The 22643-nt window shown below is 38.7% G+C and overlaps 1 protein-coding gene across 1 annotated transcript in view; it reads left to right on the top strand.

Moving 5' to 3' along the window:
* Positions 1–12912, top strand: part of Mnd1 (meiotic nuclear divisions 1) — a 57498-nt gene extending 44586 nt beyond the window's left edge. Inside the window, exons 7-8 of the mRNA XM_051198855.1 lie at positions 9558–9602; positions 12675–12912. Of these exons, the coding sequence (XP_051054812.1) occupies positions 9558–9602; positions 12675–12781 (152 nt within the window). The 3' untranslated portion in view covers positions 12782–12912. The remainder of the gene's footprint in view (positions 1–9557; positions 9603–12674) is intronic.
* The last annotated feature ends 9731 nt before the right edge of the window (positions 12913–22643 follow it).

The raw sequence follows: 22643 nt of genomic DNA, 5'->3' as shown, positions 1-22643 counted from the left end.
GGATTTAAGATTTCCCACTTTGTGATTCTCATGGTTCTGCCCCAGGTATGTCCTTAGGCAGGTGACCTCTGCTGACATTACTTCTACTACACATCACTTACACACCAGGAGACTCAGGAGTGAAAACATCAAACTATTTTCAGGTAATTTAGCATGTCCCAGAACAAGCTGAAGAATATTTATAAAAATCCAAAATCACCTAGCAAAAAATGTATGTTTTGATTTCAAAGAGGGTGTCTGTGGATGGTACCCCAGGAATAATGATAGTTAACATGCTTCCTTCACTGTTTAATGTTGAACCAATTAAGTCTGTGAATGCTGTGTGTGTGTGTGTGTGTATGTGTGTGTGTGTGTGTGTGTATGTATGTATGTGTTTGGAATGAAGGCCAATATGCCAGTTGTGCAGAGACTAGAAAATGACACAGAGCAAACAGAATCATCTGTCAGTCAGCACTGGACCAGAACCAGCAGGGCAGAGCATTTAAAACATTTACAGTTGTCCATATCTTGGAAACTTACGAGGCAATATGAAAGATATCAAAGAGACCTAAGTCAGGTTTCTTGACAGAAAAACAATATTTGATATTTGACGTGAGAATTACACTGGATTAATAGCAGATTTCTTTTTGCCAAAGAACAGATTAGTATATTTGAAGACATGGCAAGAGAAAAAGTTAAATATTAAACTGACATCTGTGAGCTGAGAACAACCTAGCCTAGCACATGTATAATTGGACTCAGAAAGGAGTGTGGTCCTTGCTGGACCAGGAAAATACCTGTAAAAACAATTGTTTTTAAATTTTTATGAAGCAGATTATATTCTGGATATTATTGTCCAGCCCTGTGCCCCCATGCAATAGATGCAGTAAATTATTCATGAAAGTTTCAATGAAAACTGCAAATTTCACAGATCTAAGAACTTAAAACTGTTAGTAGCAGATGTCAGAAATCTCCTTATCATTAAATCTAAATAATATTACTAGGTTCTAACTTCTAACCCCAAGTGCTAATGTGCTTTTTTTTTTTATAATGAAGACTTTCATAGCATTTCAGTTATCAAGTTAGTGCAGGAAGAATTGGATTAAAGGATTATGTTTTAGAAATTGATTTTAATAGGATTTAGCTCTTAACAGCAAGCTCCCATAGCTACGTTACAACACTGAAGCTCATCCAGGCTTCCATGAGTCATGTGGGACATAGTTTTCTGATCTAGTTCACACAAACATGCTTGTATATTATCTTCCTTAAAATAGTGGCTTTGGGAAATATTTGTGGTTCATCATTCCAGTGAGATAACTTATTTCATTAACAAGTTTAATTATAAATAACCAGGGAAGTGAGAGGTCAAAGCATTAGATTTATATAATTTTTTTTCTTTTTTAATTTAAATTTGAAACAAGGTTTATGCCAATCCCAGTTCTCTCACCCTCTTATCCTCCCTATCACCCCCATCAAACCTCAGCCCATCCCCTTTTTGCTCCCCAGGGAGGGTGAGGCCTTCCATGGGGAGTCTTCAAAGTCTGTCATATTATTTGGGGCAGGGCCTAGGCCCTCCCCCATGTGTCTAGGCTGAGAAAGTATCCCTCTATGTGGGATGGGCTTCCAAAGACCATTTGTATACTAGATATAAATACTGATCCATTATTAGAGGCCCCTTAGACTGCCCAGTCCTCCTAACTAACACCCACATTCAGGGGGTCTGGGTCAGCCCTATGCTGCTTTCTCCAGCCTGGTCTTGACCCCTTTGCTCATCATTCCTCCCTCTCTGTAACTGGATTCCAGGAGTTCAGCTAGTGTTTAACTGTGGATGTCTCCTTCTGCTTCCATCAGCTACTAGATGAATGCTCTAGGATGGCATATAAGATAGTCTAAAATATTATTTTTAACCATTATTTGAATAAGTCTAGATAAAACTAGTGGCAGAAACTAAATTCCCATAAAAATACTTGAAAGTAAGTGAGATATGGTGGTACATGTGGTAGCCTATAATCCTAATTGTCTGGGAGGCTGAGGTATAAAAATTGGAAATTCCAGACCAACCTGGACAATTTAAATCTTGTTTTTATTTTTTCTTTGGGGATTTTGAGACAGGGTTTCTCTGTGAAGCCCTGGCTGTACTGGAACTAGTTCTGTAGATCAGGCTGGCCTTGAACTCAGAGATCTACCTACCTCTGTTTCCTGAGTGTTGGAATTGAAGGCATGTGCCACCACATGCCTGGCTGCCACATTGTATTTTAAACACACTGTTTTGTATTTAAAAATTATAAGACACTGCCAAGTAATGGTGGCACACATCTTAAATCCCAGCACTCGGGAGGCAGAGGCAGAAAGGTCTCTGTGAGTTCCAGGACAGCCTCATCTACAAGAGCTAGTTCCTGGACAGCAAGGACTATGCATAGAAACCCTGTCTCAAACTATCCCCCACCCAAAAAATAAGACATGTTAAAACACACACAGAGAGAGGGGGGAGGGAAATGCACCTTCAAGCCACAAAGAGATCAGTAGGAACTGTTCTGAGGAGGCATGTTAAGTTAAGCTTACTAGACAAAAATTTTAGTGAGCTATTTTAAACATGTTCACTAAAGGAGACCTGTGTAAAAAATAAAGGCAGGCCTAAGGATATATCTCACAGAGTAGATAACAGTAATAAAGAAATAGAAAGCAGACTAGAAGAGTCAAGTAGAAATTCTGGAGTTTAGAACTGCAACAACTAGAATGAAGTCAGAGCAGTTAAATGAAAGTTTGAGCGGCTGAAGGAAGGATCAACAGGATGCAAGGCAGTTCAATAGAAACTTCCTGATTGTAGGAAGAGGAAGACCCGACAGCGAGGAGGCACTCCCAGGTTCTGAGACTTGTAGAAACCCATGATCAAATTGTCCTAATTGAGGACAACTTTGAAAGTAGCAAGAAAGAAATAAGTCATCACAATCAGGGATCTTCACAAAAATTAACCAGGAGGGGGACATAGTCAAAATACTGAAGGAAACTGTCAGTCAAGATTTCTATATCCAGCAACAGTTCCTTCAGAGATAACAGGCAAAACAAAATATCCTCAAGTGAACAGTGTCAGCTTATACCTGACACTGGAATAATATGGTCAATATGAAAAAATAAATCACTATTGAAAGCTATTAACAAATAGACATTATGCATATTTTCATATGTTTACATTTCTAATTTAGGAGACAGCTGTGACTATTTAAAAAACCACACAGTATATAAAACACAGTCTCTGGCAATACTAGCATTAACTTGGAGGGTCAAAATGGTATATGAAGCAGGGAAAACTTTGTATGGTAATGTATTTGATATTTATCTGAATTTTAATTTTCTGTATTTGTCTGAATTAAATGTTACAAATTCAGACCTTAGTGGCAGTCCTCAGGATAGTCACAAAAAACAAGCAAACAATACATGGTATAAGAAATAGCAGGGGAGGTAGGGGCTACATTTCTCTTGTACAGTATTTTCCTGACCTGCAAAATCCCTGAGTTTTATTCTCAGTTTTCCTTGTTATTTTAGAATGCAGAAATTTGAAGAAGGGAGGGAAAAAAAAAAAAACAGAGAAACTTTAAATAATTCCACTTAACACAAACATTAGGCTTGGAAAAATTGGAGGACTAAAGAGGCATTTGACATGTTCATTTGTTACTTTCTATTGTTATGATGAACACCATGACCAAAAGCAGCTTATCAATGAAAGAGTTTACTTTGGCTTATGGTTCCAGAGGGTAAGTCCATAATGGTGAGGGAGGCATGACAGCGAGCTGACCAAGCACTTATGTGGGGTGAGGATATACATTCCCACAGCCCACCCCAAGTGATGCACTTCCTCCAGCAAGGCTCCACCTCCTAAAGGTTCCATAACCTTCTCAAACAGCGCTGCTAGCTGGGAGACCAAGTGTTCAAATATGAGAGATTATGAGGGACATTTCTCACTTGAACTACCACACATGGGAAATGACAGAATGCTATGTAAATCGTATCTTAATTATACTAAGTGAAAATGGCTTGTTTCCAATTAAAAGGCTAGGAAGATCAAAATTGAAGGAAACAAGTAAACTAATTATATACCGCCTGCAAGAGACTCATATTTAAAGACTAAAATATGTGGAAAGTGAAAGGCTGGAGGAAGACTTGCAAACAGTAATTGAAGGGGGTAATGGCAGCTAAACTAAGAGCAAAGAAAATAGACTCTGAGATGAGTTATTATTGGTGCGGGAAAGTGCAGTTTATGATGACGATGAAGGTTTGAATGAGAAATGTCTCCCACAGGCCTGCATTAGAACACTGCTTCCTAGCTGATGCCACTGTTTGGGAGGTTTCGGAGCTGCAGCCTAGCTGGAGGACATTTGCATGGGAGGCAGGTTTTGAGAGATTAAACTTTTCATCCTTTCTGTTTGATCTTTGCTTCCTGCTTATATTTGAAGCTGTGAGTTCTTAGCTCCCTGTTGCTGCCACCATGCCTCTCCCATGTCTGCTGCTTGCTGTCTGCCATGCCTGCTCACCGTGATGGTTCTTCTAGAACTGTAAACCAAAATACTTTCCTCCTGAGGTTGCCTAGCAACAGAAAAGTAACTAATATACACAGCTAATACAAAAATGATAAAAATACATGGAACAAAAGCTTAAAGAATTAAAGAAATAATTAAACAGTAATTATTTGAAAACTGAAAACTAGTATTTGAATACTGAACAATACTTTGAATAAACAGTTGAAGGAGGAATGGGGTTAGTTGGCTCAGTGGCTCACCTGCTTAGCATACAATGGTCCTGGGTTAAATCCTGAACACCCTATCTCCAAAAGTCTAATGAAACAGAACGTACAGATACAGATGTAGAAGATTTAACACTGTGAGCTAAGCAGACATGCATGGATACAGCCTTGTTTTCAGTGATGGAATTCTATCCAACATTTAAATCATTCCTTTAAGTTGAGGAATTGAGAATATTTCCGAGCGTGTCACTTGACACCAGCGTTGTGTTACTTGACACCAGCGTCATTCTGCTGTCACAGCTAGACAAAGTTAACAAGAAAGGAAAAGTTAAGATTCATGTTACTTGGGGGCTGGAGAGATGGCTTAAGAGGTTAAGGGCACCGACTGCTCTTCCAGAGGTCCTGAGTTCAATTCCCATTACCACATGGTGGTTCACAACCATCTATCATAAGATCTGGTGCCCTCTTCTGGTGTGTATACATAACAAATAAATAAATCTTAAAAAAAAAAAAAAAAAAAAAAAAAGAGAGAGAGAGAGAGACTCATATTACTTATGAAGAGTTAAAAATCTCAATAAAATATTAGTAAAGCAAGTCCAGCAGCATATGACAAGGATTGTTTTAAGGGTGCAAGGTTTGTTCACCCAGTGAAACAACATAACCAACCTATAAAAACAATTCCAGTAACAAGATATTTATAAAATAAAACTTGGTGGCAAGAGGGTAACCAAGCATTTGTCTAAATAAATGAAAAAAAAAAATGGTTCTTTTTTTTTGAGACAGGGTCTCACTATGTAGCTTTGACTAGTCCAGAACTTGTTATTATAGACCAGACTGACCTCTTAATCATCAAGAATTCCCCGTCTCTGCTTCCTGGGTGCTGGATTAAAGGTGTGTACCACCACACCCAATTAAAAGCAGTTTTTGTTTTTGACAAAATTCAATAGTCTTTCGTAGTTAAAAGTATTGAATGAACTGGGCAGTGAACTTCTTCCACCTAAAAGGTCATTTTCCTGGATGGAGGTCTGCTCTCATCACATGTTCAACTCTGTACTAGAAATTCCAGCCAGAGCCAGTCAAGAAAAAGAAGTAACAAAATAACTCAAAAGAAGGATGCCTGGTGGTGGCACACACCTTTAGTCCCAGCACTCAGAAAGCAGAGGCAGGCATATCTCTGTGCGTTCAAGGCCAACTTGGTCTACAGAGTGAGTGTCAGGACATCAAGGGCTGTATGGTAAAACCCTTTCTCAAAAAACCAAAACCAAAATAAACAAACAAAAAAAAAAGCCAACAACAACAACAAAAATAAAGTAAAGGTAGTTGATTTTAGATTACATATTTTTATATTTATATAGAAGATCTTCAGCAATATTTATATACATGGAAATAAATACCCCCAAAATTGAAAATCTTCAATAATAATTATATTCACAGATGTAAACATACCCCTCCCCAAATTATTATGACTAATAGTGTCAGAGGGTTTATATACCAGAATGTCAATATTTTAAAAACCATGTGTTTTCTCTTTGTTAGTTTGAGTTGACCTTCAACTATTGCTTCTCTGGCCTTAGCCTCTCCAAATGCTGGGATTACATCATCATATAAAAGTTCATTCATATTTCAGTCTTACTAATAATGAACCAATTGAAACTTAAGGAAAGAAAATACATGTTTTTGTATAGTATCAATTCAGATCAAATGACTAATGAATAAAGCTATCAACAAAGGGTTAAGATGTGTCCTGAAAGTTGAAACATTGTTTAAACAAAATAAATATTTCCAATAAATGGAAAGATATACTAAGTTAGTTGGACTAAGACTAAATATTGTGAAGGTAGAAATACTCCAGGCATTAATCTACATATTTAGTGAAGAATCTATCATAGTTCTACCTGCTTATTTTCCAGAAATTGATAGACTAATCTTTATAGAAATAGAAGCGACCCAAAATAAACAAGGATTTTTTTAAATATTAAAGATGAATTCTCTTAATTCCAAAATTTAATTTTAATATTCACTAGTTGATGGGTCAGGAGAGACATAGGCTAATGAAATGGACCCGAGAGTGCAGAAGTCAGCATGGTTGATTGTAATCAGGACTCAGAATTCTCAGATCATTCAGCTGAGAAAGAAATCTTTTAATGCTATTAGGCACAATTAGACCTACACTTGCAATAAATTAACCTGCACCCCACTGCTTACCATAGCAGAAATTGAATGCCCAAAGACCTAAATGTAAGGGATCAAGCTACATTTCTCAAAAGGAAATACAGGTGTATATTTTTCTCTCCTTGCATTAGGCATCATTTTTGTCTGGACCCATCCAGTTTCATACCTGAGAAGTAAAGTGTGAATTGAGAAAAGGAACAGACAAGAAACAAGAGATGGAGTTGGGAGGGCATTCAAGTCAAAGTTTTTTATAGTCCCATCAAAAGAGAGGGAGAAGGCAAAAGATTTCTTTTCAATGGTACAAAGAACAAACATCAAGTAACCATATTCTGAGCTAAGTCTTCTCTTGTTTAGGCAGGACATGTGGGAAACACATGTTTCATCCACATCTTAGGCCAGATATCTTTCTTGTTTCACCTTGAAAGAGCAAGGGCAGTCTAAAGCTCTCTGACCTTAAGTCAAAATGGAATAGAGTCAATTCTGTGGGCTTCCACATATATACTTAAGTATGACGTTAAAACAAAATAAAACATAACTTGAGTTTCATCAAAATTGGAAACTTCAGCACGCCTTTAGTCCCAGCACTTGGGAGGCATAGGCAGGCCGATTTCTGTGAGTTCAAGGCCAACCTGGTTTAAAGAGCTAGTTCCAGGACAGGCTCAAAAGCAATACAGAGAAACCCTGTCTCAAAACCCCGCCTCCCCCCCCCCCCGCAAAAAAAATTGAAAACTTCAAATGTCAAGATTATAAAATGATACATAATGAGAAAAATGTTTGTAAACCTGCTATTTGACAGATAGGTTATATCCAAAATATAAAAAATAACCTTATAATTCGGTAATAAAATGATCAAAATTTCAACTTAAAATGATCAACGGATTAAACTTTTTTCGAAGGAAAATAAACAAATGGCCAATTAAGAAAACAGCATCCTCATTAGCATATTAGAACTGCAGTGAGATGTCTTTTCACATTCCTTAGGGTGGGATTTTTCCCCCTATTTTTTATTTTATGTGTATGGGTGTTCTGTCTATGCATCACATAAATGCAGTGCCTTCTTTCAGAAGATGGCAATGGATTCCCTGGATTAGAGTTATAATCAGTTGTGAGCTGCCATGAAAGTGCTGGGAGTTGAATCCAGGTCATCTGAGAAAGTAGCCAGTACTCTTAACCCTTGAGCCATCTCTCCAGCCCCAGATGATTACCGTTTCGTTTGTTTGTTTATTTTAAGACAAGTGTTGCTGAGGATGTGGGGAAATTGGAACTCTTGTGTAATTGGTAGGATTGGAAGATGGTACAGCCGCTTTAAAAAGTAAAGGCCAGGTGTGGTCACATACACTTACAATCTTATCACTTAGGAGGCAGAGCAGGAAAATTGGCAGGTTTGAGGATATAAATAAATAAATAAATAAATAAATAAATAAATAAATAAATAAATAATGAAATAACTGCCAGCTGGATGTGATGGTATATACCTTTAATTCCAGAATTCAGGAGGCAGAGATAGGCAGATCTCTGTGACTTTGAGCCTACCTGGTCTACAAAGTGAGTTCCAGGACAGCCAGGGCTACACAGAGAAATCCTGTCTCTAAACAAAACCAAACCAAACAAAAAAGTCATCATTAAAAGTGATATTTATGCCTAGTTGGTCATGACATTGTTATGAACATTCTATCTAGAATAATATGAAAGATATTTGTAATACACACTTGGTAGCAAAATGCATATTTATTATTTTAAATTTTTTTGGTTTGGCTTTGATATAAATTCTCACTGTGCAGTTCGTGCTGGTCTCAAACTTGAGATCCTCCTGCTTCAGCCTCTAGTGTGCTGAAGTACAGCCATGCACTGGCACACCTGTATAAGATTATGTACTTAAAATATAAAGTAAAATCAGTGTTTTCTCCTATGGGATTATTTTCTTGCCTCTAAAATTTTTGTTTAGTTTTTTTGAGTCAGGATCTTACTATGTAGCTCTGGCTGCTCTTAGAATGCACTCTGTAGACCAGTCTGGCCAGAACTTAACAGAGATCCTCCTGCTTCTGCCTTTCAAGTGCTGGGAATAAAAATGTGAACTACCATGCCTGGTTTTGTTTCTAAAATGTTTAAAAGTTAGATTTATTGCAGCCTAAGAATATTAGAGTAAAACTCGTCCCAGTAGATTGTTTTATCATTTTGATATGGTAAGTTGATTGAGAAACATCTCATTTAAACCTACGCAAGGAATCTTGGAAGTTAAACATGCTTGTCACCAGGCCTGACAGCTGGGTGGAAGGAGACCACTGCCTGCTGCAAGGTGTTCTCTGATCTCCACACCCGTGCTGTGGCACCCTCTGCCCACACGCACACACATAAATAAATAAATGGAGGTGTAAAATAACCCTGTACTTTAAAGAAGTCCTGTGGTGATGGACATTCAGAAACAAAAGTTGTTTACACTGGCTTTCCATTCTTTACCTAATGTGACTGCAATTGCAAATACCTCAATTTGCCTTGACTGTTTGAGCAGGTTTTTAAGATACAATGTTATACTACTATTTGAGCTTTTTCATGATAATTTCTAACATATGTGTAATTTATAATACATTGGCTCGTATCTGTAGAAGTTTGGAGGTAGTTTTATTTGTGTGAATTACTGCATATCATTTTATCTGTTTTTTTTTTCTAGGTCAAGCAAATAAAGTAGCCAAAGAAGCAGCCAACCGATGGACTGGTAGGTACTTCAGAGTCACGAGTAGACAGCAGCAGAGGCTTTACAGTGATGTATAGTCCAGTGCCTTTACACAAATTCTGACTCATCTTTATAAAAGTTTTCCCGTGAAACCAGGAGTAGCTCCAAGTTTAACTTTTGCATGACTTTCCCTAAGCCAGGTTCCTGATCACTCAACTTACATATCTAAGGGTGTGATTGAAGTTCCATGTAGTTTTGCTTTTCTTTTATACTGGGGATTGAATACAAGGCTTCATACATGCCAGGCAAAGTGCCCTCCTGTTGATCTGTATCTGCAGGCTGCAGTTTCATGTATTAAAATTTAGAATCCCTTTGGGATTTCACAGACACCTAAAGTTCTATGAAAACAAGAATAGCTAATGTGTTTTGAGGGCTCTGCTGCTCTCCTGTAATGAGTGTGGCATATTCTCACCTTATCTCTGTGGGAAACATCAAGGTAGATGTAATTGTTGTTCCTCAATTTGAAGCAGAGTCACATGTGTTGTGCTACTGTAACTAGGCCAGGCTTTATGATTCTTCTCTGTGAGCCTGCTTTGTTTTTCTAATCTATGCCAAAGATATTCTGATCTACACCAAAGATATTCTAAGAAGTAGGAGTGGGGCACTGTGGCACCAGGTGTGGTGGCATATGCCTACAAGCTTAGTATTTGGGAGGCCGAGTCAGGAGGGTCATGATTAAGTGTAGCACGAATAATAAAAAGCCAGAGACAGATACTGGGGTTAAAGCAGAAGGTCAGAGAAACAAGGTGGCCGCCATTTGAGAGTTCCCACCCCTCCCAGTGCAATCCACTAAACCTCAGACTACTCAGAATGTAATCAGCTCTTGTCTCCTCCCGCCTTATATTCCTCTCTAGTGCTGGGATCACCTTTGTGTGAGCTCTGTTTCTCTTTTAAACTGGATCAATTTCATGTAGTTCAGTATAGCCTTGAACTAACAGAGATCCATCTGCTTCTGTTTCCCGAGTGCTGGAATTAAAGGTGTGTGCCACCACTGCCTGGCCTCTATGGCTGACTAGTGTGGCTAGCTTTGCACTCTGATATTCAGGCAAGCTTCATTTGTTAGATCATAAACAAAGGATAGCCACAAATAAGGTCATCTTGGGCTACTTAGTAAAATTCCATCCTGTGTCAAGTCTGCTCTCCCACAAATGCATTATGTATGTCCTAAAGTTTAGGAATAAGTTAGTAATGATTATTGTGATTTATATACAAGTATGATTAACAATTAAACCTACTCAAAAGTAGCACTGATGTTTTCAAATATTTAAAAATGAAATGGTGGTGCTTGAGTTTCTCCACCTAGTGAGAGTCTAATACCTCCCATGTGTTAGTCATTATCATTATGCTTCCAGCAGCAGGAAGCTTGGCACACATACCTGCTCTCCCAGAGGCTAACCCTGAGACTACACTGTCCCCACAAATTCTTCCCCTCTCTGCTTCGGCCCTTAGTGACTTAGTTTTCTGTGTTAGGAATCAAAGGCATCTTAGTGCATGAGGTGGACAGACTTCACTGCAAAAAACCATATGTTGATACTGAGTATAACATCATATGCACTAATGGAATTAAGACTTACAGAGAAGTCTCAAGGTTCTTTCTTTTAAAAGAATTTGTCTCTGTCCACTTATAAAATTATGTACAGTAGGAAAATTATTGTCAGGCACCATCTTAACAAGGCAGACCTCCAGTGACCTGAGGAAGGCTTGACCAGCATCTTGGAATTGACCATTTGGTTTCAGGCTTTGCATGTTTTCTGTCTTTAATGTGAACTAAAGGCCCCTTTTCTTCAGAGCCACTGGGAGCTTCCTTGGGTGCCCACTTTCTCCTTTCTGACCCAGGTTCACAGAATCTTCCCACAAGCCACCTCTGTTGTTGTGTTTGTGTCCTTGTTTCCTGGAAGTGTCTGCATTCATGAAGCCTGTCCTGGAAGGCACATGATACTTGCTTTTTTTTTTTTTTTTTCTGATGCACACATGACTTTAGAATTGTTTGGAAGTACATTAATGATGTTTCTTCTTGTGTCATTTTGAAGGCACATATTCTGCACATTCTGTCTTCTGCCTCACCTCTGTAAGTACTGGCCTATAGTTGGCCAGGCTTTCCAGACTAAAATCACTGGTAAAATTAACACAACTCCATCAGATCCTGGAGTACCTCATGCTGGTTTTTAGTATTCTCATGTTATGAAATGTTAAGATTCGTTTTAGATTGTTATGAAGAATAGATTTACTTAAATATCTGTTGGCATTCTAAAACATTCATAGAAAAGAGGTGATATTTTGTTAGCACTATTGATTCTTTAAATAGATATATTTACTCATATTTACTACTAATGCAGTGTATTTTAACCAACTTGTAAAACTTATGCCATTGTTCTTGTGTTTGTGGAAAGCATCTTAATTATAAATTACATAATAGATGAGAAATAAGGGGTTGGGAAGACCATCACTCTTACTTTAGTGGTAGCTCTGCCTGTACACATTGATACTGTCCTGCCTCCCTTGTTGCCTAGCATTGATGCTTGAGGAGTAGTTGTTGACCTTGCTTTTGTTACTGCACTGGCATGAAGACCCATGTCTGGAAATCTTTGTATATAGTTTGGGGTTCCCTCTTTGGGATAAATTCCTTTGAGTAGGTGCAATACTCTTTTCAGTGGTAGAATACAAATTCCCTGTAGGGATACCAATGACACATCTGTTTCTGTGTTAGTTTAAAAGGAGAATCTTTTTCCACCCTCCTGCCTGGTCCCTCCGGCTGGCCAAATTGTCTGGAAGCCATTACTCAGAGGGTGAGGACAGAGGTCTGGAGAGAGGGGCCTCATTTTGGGAGCAAGAGCAGCTGAAATTGCTGAGGGAATGGATGGAGTCTGACCTCTGGTAGATGTGGGAAACTGCCCTGTCTGTACTATTCCTTTTTGGCATTCTTAAGTGTCAAACACTTCTTACTTTACTATATCTGAGAATAATGGAAGCACAGTAACAATACAGATAACTAGATTAACATGTTTTATGATATGTGTTTTTAATTCTCAAAAATGTTTACAATTTTTTTTATAGATAACATATTTGCAATAAAATCCTGGGCCAAAAGAAAATTTGGGTTTGAAGAAAATAAAATTGATAAAAATTTTGGAATTCCAGAAGATTTTGACTACATAGACTAAAATGTTTGGTGATAAAGAATTTGTGAGTTTATGAATTGTCATAACGTTGTCTAACTAATGGTACCGAATTTTCATCTATGTGTTAACTGTTTATCATTTTACAATTTTAAATAAAGTATAAAACAAGAATATTCTTTGCCCCTTTTTGATAACCGTATTCCACATTGTGATTGTTAAAGTGCTCATTAAAGCAGGGTGGAGCAAGCAAAGCTACCCACCCCAGTTAAGTAAGGTGTGCCCCAGGTTCTTAAAGGACAAAGTCATGACATGATAGAGTTTTTAGATTTCATTTAAACATTAAATATTAAATAAATTTGAATGCCCTGTTACACAGACAGACAGACAGACAGACAGACAGACAGACACACACACACACACACACACACACACACACACACACACCACACAGCTTGAAATAACTTTTAAAACCAAAGGGCTGTTTTACTGTATCTCAGTACTTGGTGGAAATGTGTTTGACATTCAGTCTGCTGTATCATCTTTGTAAATTGCAAACAAGAAAGTATAGCGAATTGTTGTTCCTTCAATTTAGAATTATATTGCAATTCCTCAGACATGGAGTTCTAATGTTTGATACCTTTCTACTGGAAAGAACAAGGCCATGGTCCACTGTCTTGATTTATGTCCTCTCAGAAGATGAAATATGTGTGTTCCTTAGAGTACACACATAATCATGTGAGTGCCTGTCCCACCTCAGCTATAAGAAGGGAAGGAAGAAAAACAAAAGAAAAGAAGGAAGAAAGAAAGAACGAAAGTTCAGCTTAGTCTTTTAGAGTATTTGGAAACACTCCAAAATTAAAGACAAAAACCAGTATGGCAAGGCCCCCTACATATGCCTTAATATCTTCACACTATCCAACTTTGGTATTCTTTTAAGTAACTTGAGTAAAGTGCTCCATATGTCTGAAATGACCCAAATGGCATCCAGGCCATTTGCTTGTGAATCAGGCCTTTGTATTTTCAGGAGCTGCTTAGGGCCTCCTGATTAATCCCTTCCTGACTGTGGGCAGTGCAAATTGGTCCATCTCTGTTTGTTCTTGGGGCCAGTTTATATTGCTAGGGCAATAGATCTTCTCACTGGATGAAGAATTTTATGTTTGAAATAGAAGCACTGAGCTTAGAATGGTCCCTCATGCTTTTAGTCACAGCACTTGGGATACGAGGCAGAAGGTTTGCTGTGAGTTGTCTGGGTTGCAAAGGAAAAGGAAAAAAGATAAACACCAGGCAACAAAAATGTGGAAATTCTTAAGTGTTTTCAGACCTAGCTTACCATTTTTTGCTTCCTTATTTATAAAAGGTGTATATGTTCATAATAGATGACTTTTTTTCATACTCCCTGAGTTGCTGTTCTGTAAGCAGGTATCTGTCTTGATTTGGATCTTTAGGAGGATAGTAAAGAATGAGTGAAGTATGCTCATGAACTAACCTGAGGTTACAGCACGCTGTTTAGCCAATAATGTGCTAGTAAATGTTTAATAGATGACCCTTCAAGAAGAGCAGGCTGCTGACACATAGTGTTCGTGTGTTATAAATACATCTGGTGTAGGTAAGTTCATACTGGCAATGTCCCTACCTCTTGACGGATTTTCTGTCTCACCAGGTCCTGCAGCCATTTAGTCCAAATAAACACACAGAAGCTTATATTAAACTGTTTGGCCAATGACCCTGGCTTCTAATTGGCTGGCTCTCTCTTAATTATTAATCCATCTCTATTAATCTGTGGGTCTTGGCTTACTGGTAATGTCCAGGCAATGTTGCTTTCTGGGAAGCTACATGGCATCTCTCTGTGACTCATTCTCTGCATCCTCTCTGCATCTTCTAGTTTGGTAGCCCTGCCTATACTTCCTGCCTTGCTACATCCTTCCTGTCCATTGGCTGAAACAGTTTTATTCATCAACCAATAAGAGAAACATTCACAGCATACAGAAGGACATCTTCCATCTCCTACCTAAGAGTGGTATGCTCTTATGGAGTATTCTTTTCATTTTTGGAAGTTTTAAAAACTCCAGGAAACTCTTCTGTGTTTATCTCCCATCTTGCCATAAGACTGCTGGATTATAGCTACATGGTCTCCATAGCCAGTTTTTTTTTGTTTGTTTTAAATGTAAATTTGGGGCATTGAACTCAGATTTGTGCAGGAAGCAGCAAGCACTTCTACCTGCTAAGCCATCTCACCATCCATTTTGAAGGGTTTTTTGTTTGTTTGCTTGTTTTGAGTTAGGTTCTTATATATAGCTGAGGATGAGTTTTAACTGTTGGTCCTTTTGTCTTAGTCTCATAAATGTTGAGATTACATACATGTGCCTCATTTCTGGCTCATGTAATATTTCCACCCTTCAGGTGCAATAGATACAAATAATCTAAAGGGCAAAAGAAGCAATAAAATGTAGGAAAATAATTAGGAAGTGATTGATTGTTAGCTTCAGTTACCCTTTCATAAACACAATAAAGTCATATAGATTTTATACTTGCTCTTCACAATGGCTGTTTAAGAGCTGGAACTCTGAGAACAGCTGGCTTGTCTGCATAGTTCACTCTCTTGTTAAGCTGTAAGAAAATACTTCTCACTTCACTGTGTGTAGAACTGGAAATACTGATAAGATGGAACCATTGATCCAAGCAATCCCTAGGTTATTTGATAATGTTAGGCTGCTTTTCTTGTCAAACTGAAGATATATGAGGCACAAGTTGAGTTAACCTGGAATAATATTACAAATAATGTAGGACCTAGCCCAACTGAGTAAATCATGCAGCAGTTGGGAATCTTGATATCTTCAGTGAGGTCTGAAGTTTTAAGGCACTGAAAGGCTGATAGCCACCTGATCATTCTCCCTCGTGTGTTATCTTTTACAACTCAAGTAATATCTGTTTCAATTTTAAGAGATTCTAAAAGGAAAATAGTTGTTCATTATCCTGACCAGTCTCACCATCACCTCTTAGATCACATCACTGAAGTAGCCATTTGAGACCGGACAAGGGTGAAGGCACTCTTGCTAAATGAAGTGTATCTGAGTTCTCCTCTGATGCTTGCCATGCCATTGGCCTGATAGTATATAAGTTTTTGGTTTGCCTTAGGTAGATGTTGTTCCCTTAACTCTTACCAAATATATCTTTAAGAGACTAGAAAATGAACACAAGTGGCAGCCCCAGCAAGCAGCACACGGATGCTTCTTAGCACAGCACATTTGTGGGACAGTGGCTGAGCTAAGTGTCTAATGTGAGCTGATGCGGCATCATTTGTGAAAGCTGTCCAGGTATGGTGAATGGTAGGGCCTTGCCCAGGATGATGCAGACACTCCTTCAGAGATCTGCTTCCTAGATATTTCTGTGCCAGGAGGAGATGGCCCACTGAGTGGACTGATGCATAACACGCTTACCTAAGAATGGCTTCCCCCCCCCCAAAATGAGAAAGGTATGAGAGGCAGAGGTCAGGGGAGGTGATGTGTTCTGAGGTACTTGAGGTTGAGTTTCAGGGTTAACTCAATGTACCTGAAAGGTAAGGTAAATTCAAAGTCTTTTTTTTTTAACTGTCTTTTGTATTTTTTTAGTTATGGGTAAGAATGTGAAATGAAGAATTTGAGCAGATTATAAAGTCAAAATATTTGGCTCCTAACCGAAAGGTTTGCCTATTTCCAAAACAGTCAAAACCTGGCAGCATGTAGCTCTAGAACTCAGTACCGGGTATCTATCTTTATCCCTGATTCCCTATTGGCCTTGTTTTTTTTTTTTTTTTTTTTTTTTTTTTTTTTTTTTTTTTTTTTTTTTTTGAGACAGGGTGTTTTCACTGAACTTAGAGCCTCACAGTGTTGAGGTTACAAATGATGCTGGGGATCTGAACTCAGGTCCTATGCATGCAGAGTAAGTACTCTAACCTCTGAGTCATGTCCTCAGCCCTATTTAAATTTAATTTAGTCACCAACATATTCAGGCCATGTAGTGTCTCATTAGAATTGATTATTTTCAGCTTCTTTTGGAAATTGAATGATTTAATAATCATAACAAATCAGGAGACAAGAATGGAACAAGTTTTTCTCCAGAGGAACACCAGCATGCAGTACCCTCTCTGACCACCCTTCCTCCTTCCTTAAGTCAGAAGTAGACAAATGGACTTGAAATTGAAAATTAGTTTGAAGGCCAGAAAGCAGTCTTGTTAATATTCTGCATTAAATTTGTAAATTAACTCAGAGGGAAAGCAACTTATCCAAGAAAAAAGGATGTTTTTCAATTTCTTCAGGTATTATGTGTCTTCCAGTAATTTTGTCATTTTCCCCATATATTTTTATGTTCCTTAAATATATTTGGGGTATTTTTACTTTTTGTTTTAGCTCTACAAAGAGTTTTCTCTTGCATATTATCTTTTAGCTGGCATTATTTATATACCTAATGGTGACTGGTTTTGCACATTATTCTAATTTCATTAAACTTTTTTGTTTTTCGAGACAAGGTTTCTCTGTATTGCTTTGGAGCCTTCCTGGAACTAGCTCTGTAGACCAGGCTGGCCTCAAACTCACAGAGATCTGCCTGCCTCTGCTTCCCAACTGTTAGGATCAAAGGTGTATGCCACCAATGCCCGGCTCTAATTTTATCTATTTTTATGGTGATAAGGATTGAACCTCAGGACTAGGCAAGTACGTTGACCCTAAGCCCCTGTGTGTAAGTTTATGCCTGTTGTACTAATCTGTTCTCTAGTGCTGTATCTAAACACAGCACTCTGGGTAGTTTGTAGAGCAGAGAGTTTTATTTAGCTCAAGCATCTAGAGGCTGGGAAGAGGCACATCTTCTTGGCATCTGAGGAGGCCACCTTCATTTTTGTTTGTATGTTTTGAGATAGAGACTCACTACATGCTCTGGCTGTCTTGAAACTCACTATGTAGAGTAGGCTGGCCTTGAATTTGCAGAGATCTGCTGCCTCCACCTCCCAAGGTCTGGGATCACAGTTGTGCTCTAGTATGCCCATCTTCAAGGTGAGGCCTCCTTGTTCCATACAAGAGATATGAATTCAGATGACAGTGTGATGCTATTAAACTACATGCAATGAACTCCCAACAATGAATTATTGGCCAGTTTTATAGTACCAGGACATATGTTTCTTCCTGTGGAATGGGCCTTAAATCAAAACAGAAAGTGGTCAGTTACTGCCATAACATCTGTGCCATTGTTGCATGTATGGGCATATTTTACCGGAGTAGTCAACTCACAGGGTTCACAGCTGGATACGACTGATAATGGATTATTTTCCTAAGCAGCCTGCATAACACCTTCCATCTAGTACTATGAAGGCTAGCCATCAGGGAAAGCTTCCTAGTCAGTAGCAGCTTGATTTCTTCCTGTCCTATAACCACAGAAGAACAGTTCTCAAATGTTTTCTGTTATTTATGTTTTGAATATTTTTAGACAGAATGGCTACTGAATTTGTCAAAGTTTTTTTTTTTTTTTTCTTGCGTCTCTGGAAAATATGATGATCTGAAATCCACTGAGGTGAAATGATATTAATATGTTTCTTCTTGTGCAACCATCTGTACTTCCCTCACACAAAGTCTTCTTGGTTGCTTGTTTTCTTAATATGATGCTGGGTATGTTTACAATGTTCTTATGAAATACCTTTTATAAATTTAGTACCTGTGTTATACTCATTTCCTAAAAGATATTTGGGCAGTTTTTCGTTTCATGTGGTCCCAGACAGTTTATGCGATATTGGGAACATTTTGTCTCTGAAATAGTCAACTATAATTCTAAAGCAATGGAAACAAAAGTTAGGTCACTCCATGTGTGATGATAAAACATGCTAGACATCTTCAAATGTGAGACCACAGTTTAATTTACTTATTTACTTGCTCTCCAGTGTGTCTTTATGAAGATATACTGTAATTTGTTGAGCCAAGATTGGTGGACATTTGGTTTTCATGTTATTTCAGACTACACTGAAAGAACATTTCTAAACATATCTCTTGGCACATTTGTGGGAGTTCTGAGGATGAATTCCTTGACCAAAAAAAGTTCCTATTCATGAAGAATTAATCTTCTAAAAAGAGCACAAGAAAGACAAGGCAGAGCTGAGTCTTAGAAAAAAGAAGTGGAAGGCCTGTGACTTTGAAGCCTTGAACGTTTCCACAGAAAAACCATTCCAAGTAGTTTATCTCTATGTAATTTCTGTTGTTGTTGTTGTTTAAAAGACTTGTTTAAAATCATCTGGGAATCTTTTATCAAAACAGACTTGTGAACAAAACTGTGTCTTGGTTAGGTTCCCATAGTGGAGAAGTCAATTTATAATGTTCCTTGGTCATTAGGTTGAACACAGGCACCCAGGTCAAAGCCCAAGTCCTTTCTGAAAGTACTCTAAAACATACCTCTTCCTGCCACGGAGACTGTGTCTAATGCAGAAAGGCTGAGTTATTTTGCAAACCTGGACTTGGAAGGCATCATGTTTCTCATAACATTTTGAAAAGTAACTATGGGAATTTTGAAGTCATTTAAATTGAACAGAGGTACATTTTTTAGTGTAGTTGTGGTTGTTAGCATGTTCAGGTAGCCTGCCGTTTGCCTGTGTTTGTTTTCAGTGCTGGGTGAACCCTGGAGACCCACACCTTCTTGTTTCCCCCTTGCTCAGTGAGTTTCCTCTAAAGCTATTTGCTTTAATTCTTAGTTCGACTGGAACAAATGTTTTGCCTTTACAAATACTCAAGTAGAGTCATCTACATGGAGTGAAATGGCCCATGTTCATTTGTTTCTGTTTAACAGACCAAAAATAAATAATTAAAATAAAATAAAAACCCACCATATTTATAGCAGTGTTTTTCTTAATGGATCCAGAAATGTAGCTTCCTTTTTGGAACTGTGTCACATTTTATGTGGTATGACCTCAGGGAATGCAGTATCTAGATATCACAGCTTTATTGCTGTCCAAAGAGGTACTTGAGCTTTTCCGGCAGATGGACATCAGCTGTGACAGCTACAGTACACTGCACTGTTAACTGTATTATAAGATCATTTTAGGAATAAGGCTGAAGTGTTGGAACTAATACACTCTGAAGAGAAAGATGGCTTTCTCAGTACTTGGCAGAAGCTCCCTGAGGGCATGTTCATTTTCACTCCTTTCATCCTTGTAGGCTCAGAACACCTCCCCGTATTTGACATGAAAGAATTACATGATAATCTCCAGCCTCAAATGGCCCTCTCACCATTGCTTATCAGCATTTTCATTGTAAAATATAATTAGCCTGATTCCAGGAGACTACAAAGCAGCTGTTACTTTTCAGGCAGCTTTTCCCTCAGTCCCTACAACTATGTGAAATGTTTGCCACTTAGACCCCCTCCTTACTCAACCACTTCCCTTGATTTTTCTCTGTTAGCATTTTCTGTTGTTGCTTTAGTTTGAGACCTTCCTGCACAACTGGACTTCCTACTCTTCTCACCACAGTCATTTATTTTTCAATTTCATACGTATACCATATATGATTTCCCCCTTTCTTCACCCTCTCCCATGTTCCTTCTCCTGCTTCTCAAATGTGTGCCCTACTTGTAAAAGCTGTGTGTTCATATATGTGTGTGTGTGTGTATGTATACACACACACACATCCATACACTTTCATATTTGTAACTTTAGGCAATTATAAAACAATATGATCCCCTATGGGTTTTTCAGACACCCTTAATGTTATTTATTCTTCCTTCCTCCCATACTGTCCTAATTCACCCCTCTCTCCTGGTTAAAGCCCCTTCCATTTTTTCCATTTTCCCCTTCATATCACCTCTGTTCTGCTTTTTCCCTCCTGAGCCTACCATCCCCACAGTTCCTTTAGTCTTTCCTGGCTTCTGTGGTTATTCTATGTTATATGCTCACATCTGAGGATTTGGAGCGAGGAACCACAGATGAGAAGGCATGGGATGTATGTCTTTCTGGGTCTGGGTTTCCTCATTCAGTATATTTACTGGGCCCATCAATTTCTCTGAAATTTTCATGATTTTATTTTTCCTTTACAGCTGAATAGTATTCATAGGATATATGTGCCACATTTTCATTACCAATTGAAGGGCATTCAGGTTGTTTCTTTTTCCTAGCTATTGTGAATGGAGCAGCAATGGACACAACTGGGCAAATATCTGTGGAGTTTGATGTTGAGTCCTTTGGACATATGCCAAGGAGTGGTATAGCTGGGTCATATGGTAGGCTTAATTTTGGCTTTTTGAGAATTCTCCACACTGATTTCCAGAGTGGCTCCACTAGTTTGCAATCACGCTCAAGTGAATGAGAGTCCCCCTTTCCCCACATCCTCTCCAGAGTTTATTGTAGAAGCCACTCCTTTTAAGTAAGTGTAACAACTTTATATATCAAAATAGATACACAGAAAGAAAGTTACTACTCAAAATTTCTCCAGGTCACATGCTGTATTTTTAATAAAGGGAAAACAAATATAAGCATGGTTATAATTACTATTCTACTGACAAGAAAATCTAGAAGGTTGCACAAGAAAATTACCAACAGGATGGGGGGGATTGTTATTTTGACACTGATTTTCTTTTTGAAAGCTAAATTATAATAGAGAAATTCTAGGGATATTTGCATCTTCTGACCCCAGCTTTCCCATGTCCCCATCCCCTGCAGTGTCCAACAGTTAAGTTAGCTCCCTCTCTTCGTAGGAAGTCATTAGTGTGCCAGTGTCATTTTCTTACCCTTTGTAGGCAGCCCTTCTGTTGAAACTCGCTCCTTTAAGGTTCCAGTATCCTCTGAGAGGCCCCTGTGGTAGTGCCCCCTTCACAGTGACCTGCCTGAGGCTATCATTTGGCAGTAGTCAAACTCAAGTTGTCTCTGTGTGTTCATGTTGGGATGTCTTTTGTCTGTCAGACTTCCAAAGTCTTCATCCTTGCATTGTCTGTATAGAAGGCCTTCGTGGCCAAGTCAGCGGCTTTAGGAGGATGATTGCAGATACAATGAGAGCTGTCATAGAAAACTCTACAGTAAGTTGTTGGAAATGCCTCCCCTACTTCCTGGAAAATGTCCTCAAACTACACAGTGAGCTGTCGGAAATGCCTCCCCTACTTCCTGGAAAATGTCCTCAAACTACACAGTGAGCTGTCGGAAATGCCTCCCCTACTTCCTGGAAAATGGCCTCAAACTACACAGTGAGCTGTTGGAAATGCTCCTACTTCCTGGGAAATGGCCTCAAACTACACAGTGAGCTGTTGGAAATGCCTCTCACCCCCTCATTCCTGGAAAATGCCCTCTAGTGTGAAATGAGTGAAGCTGGAGTAAAAGTAGGGTTGGGCTAAGTCCCAGCTTCAAATACGAGTTTAGGTAAATTACTTAACACCCTAAGCCTTCATGTTCCCCCCTTTAAGTGCATGCAAAAATGGTTTCAGAGATGTTAAGAGTGTTTGGAGAGTTGGGCAAAAAATGTGGCCCCAACAAGTGGCGCTGTTCTCTGACACAGAGGCTGTGCTCAGCAGCAATCAGTCATGTTCTTACAGGAGAAAAGAAATGGTCGGAAGTGAAAGGTACCACAACAGATGCTACTGTCCTGGCTATGCTGCCCTTGGGGCTGATCTCCAGGTCTCCCTCCCTACTCTCCTGTCATCCTCAGCACTCTTTCACTTGGAAATCAGGGCAAGGGAAAAAGGTTTCCAGAAATAGTAGCTTGGAAGGTGAACACTTTTCTTATAGAAAAGTGTTGTTCTGCATGCTGGTTACCTTCATTAAATTACTTACTAGGCTCTTTTGGCCATATCTGGCAAACAAAACCACCATGTCTAAAATTGTTTCTATGGGAAACTATGTTCCCAGCTCCTAACAACAGGCTTAGAAATGAACTATTGGAATGCATCTTGCTTGGGGACAGTCTGTAGGTCA

This window comes from Phodopus roborovskii, unplaced genomic scaffold, assembly GCF_943737965.1.
Source record: "Phodopus roborovskii unplaced genomic scaffold, PHOROB, whole genome shotgun sequence".
Classification (NCBI taxonomy): Eukaryota; Metazoa; Chordata; class Mammalia; order Rodentia; family Cricetidae; genus Phodopus; species Phodopus roborovskii.
The sequence above is the reverse complement of the archived record's forward strand: the minus strand, read 5'-3'. Positions and strand labels throughout refer to the sequence as shown.